General features: G+C 31.9%; 1 protein-coding gene across 1 annotated transcript; it reads left to right on the forward strand.

The window, feature by feature from the left end:
- The first annotated feature begins 4,022 nt into the window (after positions 1–4,022).
- On the forward strand, positions 4,023–11,795 carry LOC106475731 (zinc finger protein 737-like). Its single transcript, XM_013936404.2, has 4 exons — positions 4,023–4,109; positions 6,166–6,511; positions 8,089–8,233; positions 8,775–11,795. The coding sequence occupies exons 2-4, from the start codon at positions 6,171–6,173 to the stop codon at positions 10,578–10,580; spliced, it is 2,292 nt and encodes a 763-aa protein (XP_013791858.1). The 5' UTR covers positions 4,023–4,109; positions 6,166–6,170; the 3' UTR covers positions 10,581–11,795.
- The last annotated feature ends 417 nt before the right edge of the window (positions 11,796–12,212 follow it).

Genomic DNA, 12,212 nt, shown 5'->3' on the forward strand with positions numbered 1-12,212 from the left:
TGAACCTGGAAGTACCGAATGAGTTATCACTGAACCTGGAAGTACCGAATGAGTTATCACTGAACCTGGAAGTACCGAATGAGTTATCACTGAACCTGGAAGTACCGAATGAGTTATCACTGAACTGTACCAAATGAGCTTTTTTGTAACTTGGATTTTTCAGTTATCAGTAGTGCTAGATTTTTGGGTTATGTCGTAGTGCTCCTTATGTCTAAATTTGCTTAACATTTATTTTTATAGTTTTGTAACATTAATGCTGATCACTCTTCTTGATTTACCCATGTTTCCTTATATTTTTTGTACGAGTCTTTTTAAATTGCGATATTTTCAAGCAGTTATCAGCTAATGGTCAAAACTTGTAACAAAGTCCATAAATTCTTTATGTATACACATGAATACTAAATGTAACAAGTTATATGTATGTAATATATTATTGTTATTATTTTTTTGCTAAATAATCAGTGTAGAATAAATCTTTCAACCACGGAGTTTTTCCTGTAATGCCATCTAGAAATTTATAAGTAAAATCTTCTGCATTTTTTAAGTAAGAAACCATAGGTGTTAAATAATTTTTATCGGCATTGTTTGCTTAACTATATTCTACGAGGTTGTCCTTATTGTTTGATACTATTTGGTGCTGGTTTTATATTTGGTAGAGAATTAATGTTTTGTATTTCTAACAAAAGAAGAAGACAGCATTATTTTTGTTTATCTTTCATACAGATATTGAATATTTTCCTAGTTAAGTACTGAAAAAACTGGACATATTGATATATTTGCAACTGACTCTTGTTTCTGTGTTAAAAAGATTGTTTTGTGGATATTTCAGTATTTTTGTGTGTTAAAAACTTCTGGTAAAATTCTTTATTCACACACACTGTAGTGCAGGTATTTTTACAGATTTGTTAAGTGTGAGTCAGGGCAGATGTAACCCATCGTTATTCAGGACAATATTAAGCATATTGATTAGACAGTATTGTACCAGACATGAAAATAACACCTTAATGATAAGACTATTAAAAACTGCCCATTTCAATTAACAACAAAGAAAGTTTGTTTCATTCTTTGAAGGAATGTGTGTATGATGTTATATAGTTGTAAAACAATAAGATGTAATTTTAATGCTAGGTTACACGTATAATCCATTTGTTTCCTATGGTTTGAATAAAAGCTGTGATATTTACTTAAAAATGTTAGTTCTATAATCATGTGCCTTGTTTCGTTAAGTATGAAACAAAATATCAGCCTTATCTGCTGGTAAAGTGATTTATTTGGTATCTCGTGCCCTACTAACCAACTTAAAATGCTGCTTCCTTTGTCTGAAGTAAAGACAACTAGAGATATTTATAATGAAGTCTTTTATTTAATAGTTGTATATTCAAGACCATAATGATAATAGAGACTAGTTTTTTTTCTGTTTTCAAACCATAAATGCTTCTTCAAAACCTAATTACTTTGATAAAGCCTTTGTCAGTATTTCATGACTTATAAATACTTATCAGCTATTATAATAAACTACAAATAGAAAGATTAGTTATGTATAATGTGTTCAATTAAAAAAACTTGTACATTTATTTTTCTCACTGGAAATATACATTCAGCTGTTGTGCCTTATATTTTTCTTTTCAACTGAGTTAGTATCAAAAAATGGTCAAAAACCTACATCCATCCTGTAGAGCAGAAGATAAAGATACCACTCTTCAAACGTGCTCAAGCTTTTGTTTCTTTTTATATAAAAAATATGCATTAATGTGTGACTTAGTGGTTTTTAGTGTCAAAATATACACTGAATGCTGTTGTAGGTTTAGAAGAGTGTGATCAATTTGTCTAGAACTTTTATAAAAACTAAAAATTTTTTCTTTCTCACAAACTAAATTATACAATTAAGTTTTTTTGTTATGTGTTATGTAGAATTGTATAAATGCCAATACATTTTTTTTAAATTCTGTAAAACATTTTGTTACAAGTATGTAGGAGAGACAAAGTTTATATTTTTGTACTAGATATTGTTAATTTCAGAATTAAAAATTCAAGTAAAATTTATGAAATAAAACTGGTTATAAAAGAATGTTCTTGATTTATCTCATGCTTTTTTTTAATATTTGAGCTTGTACTAACAAGGAATTTTAATTATAGTAATGGAGTTGTGTATTGTAATAGATAGATTTTAAACAAAATCTCAAGGAAATACACTAACTACTTATTTTGGAAGTCCACACAATTTAATAACAGGAAAACATAAAGAATATTTTAACAATAGGTTATCATTTCAAAATTTGCCTCAAACAAGACATAGATATCAAACTGTACAGTTACTTATGTTCATGTTGTGCGTGTCAGAACGTCACACTTCAAATCCTGTCAAACGCATTTGAAATAACTATTTTCTTGCCATTATATCGTATAAACGATAATAAATTTAACAATTTTAAGACTCCAGGAATAGTAAACTTTGACTGTTGTGTATCATAGAAAAATAACCGAAAGATAAATCGTTCCTGCAAAAACTTAGTTACAAAAGTCACAGTTTAAACACCGAATGCTTTGTTTGTTTATTACTAAGCGCAGAAGCTACACAATGGGCTGGCTATCCTGCGCCCACCAAAAGTATGAAACCAGACTTTTAGCGTTATAAAGCTTTCGGCTGAGCCACTGGGGACATACCGAAAGCCGGCGGGATATCGGAAACCAATAAACCTAAAATATCCAATAAAAACAACCTAATGGCAAATCGTTTTTGCCTACTTTCATTTTAGTTTGTTCAGATATGTTAAAAACAAACTAACTAATATTTCAGATCTCCCATAAATACGCTATTCATACAATACCAAGAATCATTAACTTGGCTGAACGATGAGAACTAATTGCTATGAAACGGTATTTATTATGGGTGTGTATGTCATCTTAGTAGTCGTTATGATACGTATCTAGATATAGAAGTTTTACCAGCGGTTTGTTATAAAGTTTGACAGTCTTGTTTGTAATTTATTATCTATATTACTAACATTGCGCTTTTTCGAATTCTCAGGTTTGATCAATTAAATGGCAGCTGGCAAGAGAAGTAAAATATAAAAGTTAATATCTGTCTCTCTATTTTGTATTTGTTAATTTGCATGTAATGTTTTTGATAAAAGAAATGAAGATAACATGTAATACTCATCTTCCTTTATTGAATCATTAATTTTTAGCCAAAAATACATTTTTAGAAATTCAGATTTTTTTTTGTACAAAAGAATTTAATGGTTACTGAAAGCTTGCCAAATTTCGTGAAATTACATAAATCGTATCTTCGCTGTATCGTAACACCTTTAGCATTTATATAAGCAGTTTAAAATTTTAAATGATTAAGTATAAACGGTGAAATATTGGAAAACCAATTGTTAGAAAACAAGTGAACTTCAGATTTTTGTTTTTACATTCTTCTTATTTTGTCCATTATGGCTCAAAATAAAATGTATGAATAAAATAGCAACTGGTGAGCTCTGATATTGAACGAAAAGCTTAATGGGTTGTGACTTGTGGAAGACGAAAGATACATTTGAAATGCTATTTCTTTTTACACGCCTCTCATTTAGAGCCGTAATAGACAAAGTAAGAAGAATATGAAAAAAAACAACAACCACAGTTAAATTGTATATACAGTAATAACAGTTTATGATAAAAATAAATTTTACTTATTCTTTTTAGTATATCTAAGACTTACAGGCATGAACATTAAAGGTAAAATACAATAATCAACTGAATTTCGAAAATGTACTCTTATGCTCTATATTTCCAAATATTATAAAGGCCTGCTGTGGGTCAGCGGTAGGTTTACGCAGTTACAACGATAAAATTCGGGGCTCGATTTCCCGCTGTGGACAGAGCGCAGATAACTTATTGTGTGGCTTTACGGTAAAATAAACTTACAAAAATTTGTATAATATTGTGCTACATATTAAGATAAGCAAAATACAAATGTATCTTGTATGAACACCAGGTGACAGGACAATCGGTTAAGGCGTGGCCACTACTTAATAGCTACACTATTGTTCGTGTATAATGGTGGTTAAGCGTGGGCTGTGCTATGAAAAAAGTTTTGCAGAACTACTAAATTTCGAAACAAAAAGGTAAAGGTTACTGTAATTAATATATTTATTACATTACCTAAACAACTTACCTTTATATGCATGATTTTTTTGTTCAAACGAATGACTAGCGTGTTCCTTTTACATCGAAATCAAAGAGTAGGCTTACTGCTTTCCAAGGGCGAGGCTTGTCTTTACGTATAATACGATTAATCAAAAATGGTCGTGTAACGTGCATTCCGAAAGTGAAATTATGTATATGTATAATATATTTATATTACATTTTCATGTATTAACCTATCGGAAACAGTGTATTTTAAGGTGGAATGTCTGATAAAAGAAGTATTGGTAATTTATACTTGAACTAAGTAATATTATCAGTTGTCACATTGTCAGAATCTTGACATTGGTGGAGATCGTACTTGGCGGCTAATAATTATATTTTTTCAAAAAAGATATAACAATCAGTTTATATATATATATATATATATTATAATTATAAATTAATTACATAAGTACCCAGAATAAGTGTAGTCGAAATTTGATTTAAAAATCCATATTATTAGCTTTAAAAAAAGGACTAAATACTGTCAGAAATTTATCTAAGAGAAATTTAAAAACTTATTTTGACACTGTATATTTCATCGGAATTAAATAAGTGTGTGTATGTAATGAATTTTTCCGTTGCTACTAAATGCTTGTGCAGTTTTATTTCTTTATATATATAAACACTGAGTCATTACCTTTCCCGAAAATAATACTAATAGATTCAGAGACTAATATATCAAAGTATAGTTACTTAAAAGTAAAATAGCACAAACGATAATTTTGTAAAATTTATTAATATTTAAAAAAACTTCAGTAACGTAAACTGAAAAACAAATGATCAGCTGAACTTAATGGCGTCTTCAGGATTTTATTGAAGGGTTTTCGGGGCTTGGTGTGGTTAAGTTGTTAGTGTTCAAGATCGTGAATCCAAAGGTCCTGGTTCGAGGCCCGTTGCCGCAAAATCGCCGTGGTTGCATAATAACCTATACAAGAGTTGGCGGTGGATGCTGTTGATTATCTACCTTTCCTCTAATCTATCAGTTCAAAATTAAGGTCTATTAGTGCAGGTTGCTCTTGCGTAGCTTTCGAGATTACTTGATACAAATAAACCAGGAGGATCGACAGGGTTGAGGTTTTAGAATATCTTGGAATCTGAGTGAAGTACGCACGTAAGGGGTGGTGATACGTTACAATTAGAAGAACACAGGAAGCAACGGTTTTGAATTAATTTACGTTATACAAATGTGCATTATATGTGATCTAAAGAAAATCACATAAATCATGGGATACAAAACACAAACTTCCATTATCTCTAGGCGCACAAAGAGAAACCTGCACACGTTTTTTTCAAAGATTACCACTTCATCATACTCACGAAACCAGTGTTTTTTACACACCCAACCGATCACACAGTGGTTTACTATAAGCTGGAAATACTATAAACGTACCAATGTGTCACAGTACTTTTTTTATTCTTATTATGATCACGCACATACACGTGAGGGAGGGGGCGTCCGAACACCTTATTTTTATTATGTAAAAAAGTTATGCTTATATAGTTATTGTGCAGCTGCGTGTGGTATTTAACGTTTACCAACTGAGCTGAAGGGTAACTCCCCCCTCCCTCAACGTTTTCTAGTAAGGTACTATTTAACAATTCAAATTACTACATACTCTGGAGTGACTGTTCTAAAATTTATGCTGGTATTTCAAAACGTACATCACAGTTTTTACCGCCTTTGTGAAAAATTATATTCGTTTTTACATCATATCGCAAGGAATTCTCGGGGGAGGGGGGCACGAATAAATGACTAACACATTTTCTTATCAGAAACATGTTATGAATATATTTCACAAACTTTTTAAGAACCTCAAACTTTGTATACCTATTTTGTATAGTAGAAAGAATATGCTGTTTGAAATGTGTATTATTTAATATAATTCTATCAAACGGGAAATATAAACAGTACAATGTGGTTGGATAACCAGATAAAAAAAAATATTTGTAACGCACATAACAATGTATTCGTTTTCAATAACTGTTTGATAGATAAGATGAATGACACAGAGAAAACTGGAGATATGTCTGTAAAGAACATTTTTAAGGATGAAACTTTAAGAAATGCAGAAAATAAAAGGTTTTGTGATACCTCTAAAAACAAAATGTCAAAAACGAATGAAGGCCCTAGGATGGGTCTTCGTCCTCGCCAGAAAAGGAAGCTTACTGTTCCACAAAAGATACTGAATGATCTTTCGGATAATGAAGATGCCCCAGCCAACTCCTGTAGAATTAAATCTAAGACTAAATTTTCAAAACTACAGGATGAACAATATACAGAAGGAGATTCAGACAAAAATGACCAATCAAAAGCAACAACATCGAAAAAGAACAGAAGGTACAGTTTTTCATTTGTTTTTAATGTAGTTTATTTCAGATAATATTAATAGTTAAATAGAATGAACATAGAAAAAACGGTCAATAGTAATTTTATTAAAATAGTTTCATATAAAATTATTAAATTTGTGATCAATGATGATGTCACTAAGTTTTATAATAAATTATTTTAAATTTAGACCAAGTTTAGTTGTAACTAATTAGTATGAAGTTACATCAGTAAACTGCAGTCATAAGCCTTTTTACAGTTTATGGACAAGACTTAAGCCTTTCTAATAGTATATGTAGACACAATGGACATAGAAAGGAATCTAATTAATATACATAGTAGTACACAATAATTATATGAAATAAGATAATATTTTTTTGTTTTTAATGGAATTGCTACTGCTAGCTAAAACATGTGATTAGGGCACGTTTTTATTCGGAAAGTTTTATTTACTTCTCGAACGTTCATAACTTAGTGTAACTTAGAATAATCCCACAAGCTGTTATACCTCAGTGTAACTTAGAATAATCCCACAAGCTATTATACATCATTGTAACTTAGAATAATCCCACAAGCTGTTATACATTAGTGTAGCTTAGAATAATCCCACAAGCTGTTATACCTCAGTGTAACTTAGAGTAATCCCACAAGCTATTATACATCATTGTAACTTAGAATAATCCCACAAGCTGTTATACCTCAGTGTAACTTAGAGTAATCCCACAAGCTATTATACATCATTGTAACTTAGAATAATCCCACAACACCGTTAATAAGATGTTGGGTATACGGTTAATAACATGTTTGGTATACGGTTAATAACATGTTGGGTATACGGTTAATAAGATGTTTGGTATATGGTTAATAAGGTGTTTGATTTACAGTTAATAAGATGATGGGTATATGGTTAATAAGATGTTTGGTATATGGTTAATAAGATGTTTGGTATATGGTTAGTAAGATGTTTGGTATATGGTTAGTAAGATGTTTGGTTTACAGTTAATAAGATGATGGGTATATGGTTAATAAGATGTTTGGTATATAATTAATAAGATGATGGGTATATGGTTAATAAGATGTTTGGTATATAATTAATAAGATGTTTGGTATATAGTTAATAGTTACAGTTATGTAACAGTTTACAAAAATGGATTTTAATTGCCAGTTAATTTGAAACAAAAATATATGTTACAGTAAATATGGCAAAAGCTAGTAAGATTAGAAACCAATATACTTAAAATTTGTAATAAAAAATCACATTAATTGCAGATATTTTTTTTACACATTTGTCGTAGTTTGTTCGTTGCAGATTTAACATAAAAATAGTTTTTCTGATCTCTCTTTTTGTGTCCCACAAATCACTGGCCAAGAGACCCTTACTCAATATCAGAACTTGTCAGTTGAGCTTATTAAGAGGAACTTTGGCTGTTAACCTGATGTTTATCACAAGCCTAAAAATGTATGTTCTTTAAGCGCTTTTCCAATATACGCTTATTACAACTAAGTTAATGAAACAAATGCTTCTTAAAGTTTTTGTCTATAGAACAAAAGATAGAAGGTGATAAGATTATTTTTTTGTCACTTAATAGATGTCAATGTCAGATTTGTGGAAAGTGGCTCTCAAACCCAATTAAGTTGTCTCATCATCTTCGAATACATAGCGGTGAGAAGAAATTTAAATGTGAAGTGTGTGGAAAAGCTTTCCGTTGGGAGTATTCTTGGAAAAGCCATTTAGTAAGTGTAGTTATGAAGTGTTTACAACTTATTAAGCTTTCCCATGTATTATATGGTACTTGTTTTTAGTTATCAGGGTGTGAATCAATATGACACTCCTCTGGAATGTATATATATAATATACTTATTTAATTACAAAACCTGATTGGCTCATTGTGTGTTTAGTACTACACCTGACTGGCTCATTGTATATCCAGTATTGGTATATGTAGCAACAAGGAATAGACAAAATACTTGTGTGTGTTCTCTTTGAAAGTAACATGATAAGAAGAAACCAAAGTTTGAATGTATAATGAAACTTGGAGTAAACTTTGCTATTTTAGGTTTTACTGCTATGTTTATGATGAGTTACTTTTGGAGTTTTGTAATTAGATATATATTTTAATTTTATGAATAAGTATAATTGAGACAATTTTTAACAAATAAAAACCTTAGTCTCTGCTGTACTGTGAGCCAGTTAATATTTGATTTGCTTTTAATTTGTTTGTAACAGCTATGATATATAATATCTGCAAGACAAGTAAATGTTCTGTTTCCACAGTTAAGCCATAGTGAAGATAACCCTTACCAGTGTGAACAGTGTGGTGTTAAAGTAACCAGCAAAGGGGCCCTAAATAACCATATCTTACGTGTTCATAGTAACCCAGACAGAAACTTTGAATGTGAAAAATGCAGAAAGCGGTTCCTATCGAACTCTGAGCTTCAGCAGCATTTGTTCCGTCACACCAGTAATAAACCGTTTATGTGTGAGTTCTGTGGAAATTCTTTTCGTTCCAAAGGTAGTATGGAAGTTCACTACCGTACACATACTGGAGAAAGGCCGTTTGAATGTGAGTTCTGCAAGAAAACATTCGCTTATAAAAATTCTCTTGTTGGTCACATTAGGATCCACACTGGGGAACGCCCTTTTCAGTGTAACTATTGTGGAAAACAGTATCGAATGAAGCATGAGCTGACCAGTCACATGATTGTACATAGTGATATCCGGCCATATAAGTGTGACCAGTGTGAGAAGACTTTTCGGTCAAAAACTAATTTTAAAATGCACAAGGACTTCCATAAAGGGATAAAGCCTCATGTATGTGAAATATGTGGAAGGTCATTTCTGTCCAGAGGAAATATGGGAAAACACGTTCGTCGACACCGCGGAGAGCGACCTCATTCTTGTGAAAAATGTGGCAAAGCATTTTTTGAAAAGCAGGAACTTAAAAACCACATGAAGACTCATGCAGATGGAAAAAAATCTCGTCCAAGGAAAAGATGTCCTTCTGTAACATCCAGTAGAAGCAGCAAGTCTCTGGATGTTTTTCAACATGAAAAAGATCCCAAGATATCTTCAGACCTTCAACAGGAACCATTTAATGTTGTTCTTTCAACCCAACCTAATGTGACCATCCATCACAGTCATTTCCCTCAGACACAAGATGGCGAAAGCCACTTTCCATCAGATCATGGACAAGAATCTCAAATAATCAGCCACCATGAAGGAAATCTTCAACAGTTTCATACAAATAGCCATGAACCTTCAAGTCTTCTAGAAAAACGCACTGTACCTGTGCATAGTGGTTCTTTTACTGCAGAGTCGCATTTTGTTTCTATGTTGCCAAGACCAAATTCTGAAAGTCAAGTGAACAACCATTCCTCACCTTTGGATCCTAATACCCTGGAAAATCATCACGTGATTAGTGTTTCAGACACTCACATGCCTTCTCTTCCTACTCAGTACTCTCTATCAAGACCTCCAATTCCAATACAAAACCAAGCCAGTGGAATATCTACATCAGTCCTGCCAGCTACTCGGGAAGAACAACACGAAATTCAAGTTCCACCTGGAAATTCTCTTCAAATTCTTGTCGTCAGCCAAGGAGATCAGCGAAATCTGCAAGGAAACCACATACCTGTTCTAAATGTTCACAGCAACCGTTTACAGGATCTCCAAGTGAGTGAATTTCACCAGTTGACTCTTGATAAAACAACCAATTCTATGTTAGAGATTCCTGTAGGTCACAACATACCTATTCCAGTGTCCTTAATAGAAGCTGACAGACACCAAACTGAATTTCTGCAGCTTCCAAACAGAGATCAAAGTTTACATCGCATGGCTCGACCGGCTGATATGGTAAATCCTAACTCTTTTCAGAATTTGACCCCACCAAGCATACTTGGTTATGATAATCCTCAAGCTATGTTTGTAGAGGAATATGAGAATTCAAATGTTCTGACTCAGGAAGTGTTTTTTAAGTGCAAGTTTTGTAGAAATGTGTATTCATCACAAGCAGGTGTAAAGCGCCATCTAGTGGAGTACCACAGATTTGAACCTGATCGTGTCCACGAGTTTGTTACTTGAAAAACAGTAGTTAATGCCTGACTGAGGTCTGTCATAGTTTTTACCATCATATTCAAATGAAAGAGTCCAATTTCTTTGTTCATTAAGTTTCCATGGGTGTAATCTCGATTTATACACTTATTGTTGTTGTTGCAAGAGCCAGTATTTTTGTTACAGTTAGTATATTTTGGTGCTTTTTATGTTATTGAATTTGCTATGCCAGTCTGTTCTACATTTCTGTGAACAGTATTAAATAATTAATATCCAAAGCTGTGGACGACTTTGTTCAAGTAAAGTAAATGTGCTGAAATATGAAAGTTACTAAAACTTTCAAGCTACATTGTTTGGTAAAGAGCTTGTATAGAAAACTGGTGTATTCTTAAGTTCAGTATGATATGGAAGTTCTGGGTTTTTCATATATGCAAGCAAAGTTTTGAATATAGTGGTTTTAAAACATGTTCAGGCTGACTAAGAATATCAATATGAAAATAAAATATTAGCAGATATGCAAATGTTTAAATATAAAACCTGTTGTGTACATATATCTAGGTATACATAATTACTTTAAAATAGGAACACTTAAAATGTATCTTGGACTGAAGTATGTTTCATATTTATTGGTTCATAAAATAATTAGACAATGGGGTGAAGTTTGATTTTAATTTCATTTTGGTGTAATTAGTGACTGGGATTTACTGCTCAAGTGCAAAGTTGAGGTGCAGATAGTAATTGTAAATCTAGTAATGAACAGCAGATGAAACTACTGAAAATACTTATCAAACAAGTAAGCATCTCCAGGGCATGTAAATCAAAATAAACTGTAATCACAAAGTTCAAATGTCATCGTTACTACTGGTATTGACAGAAGAGGGCAGCTTATCCTAATCAGTAATCATCCAAAATAAAATTAAAATCAGACTTCACCTTACAGATAGGTCTGGTATAACTTATAAATAATTTCTGTTTCATCATATCCATTTCTGGTATTATCTGAGAGTTGAAAGTACACAGATCAGCTAAGCTACGAACAAATAAACAGATTGTACTGATATGAACATAACAAAGAACCAAACACATTTAACTCAAAACATTATTAAATTGATCTGATAGGTTGGTTATAGTGTTTCAGTCACTCATCTGTGTTTTGAACATGCTCTAACAGTACCAATGTGCTTTAGGCTGTGGAAGATCAACATGAGAATTCTACAACACAGTACCAAATCATCAGCTTGCTGTAGAAAATAACAAGCATGGGTAGGGCAAAAAAATGTGACATAATTATTGTGAATGTCACATGTATACTATATTCCACAGAAGAAAAACGTTGGAGAAACTGTCTTCCTCTGCTATACTACAGTTTCATGTGTTTTTTGAAAATGTTTTAGTGACATTTCATCCCCCAAATTGCCTGGTTTTCTTCAAGTATTCATTAAATACAGTCACGACACACACATACATTAATCTTCATATTTCAATAATTTAATTAAAGGGTTTATAAATGTAGCTCTAATTTTATATTGTATATATTTAAATAAGAAATTGTGTTTTATATCCAGTAAATGAATGAAATCTAGAGGCAGTAGTGAAAGCAACTTAAAACTGACGTACAAAGATTTGAAAGATATTACAAGAATCCAAAGTTGGTTTACCTTC

This window comes from Limulus polyphemus, unplaced genomic scaffold (genome assembly GCF_000517525.1).
Source record: "Limulus polyphemus unplaced genomic scaffold, Limulus_polyphemus-2.1.2 Scaffold9061, whole genome shotgun sequence".
NCBI lineage: Eukaryota > Metazoa > Arthropoda > Merostomata > Xiphosura > Limulidae > Limulus > Limulus polyphemus.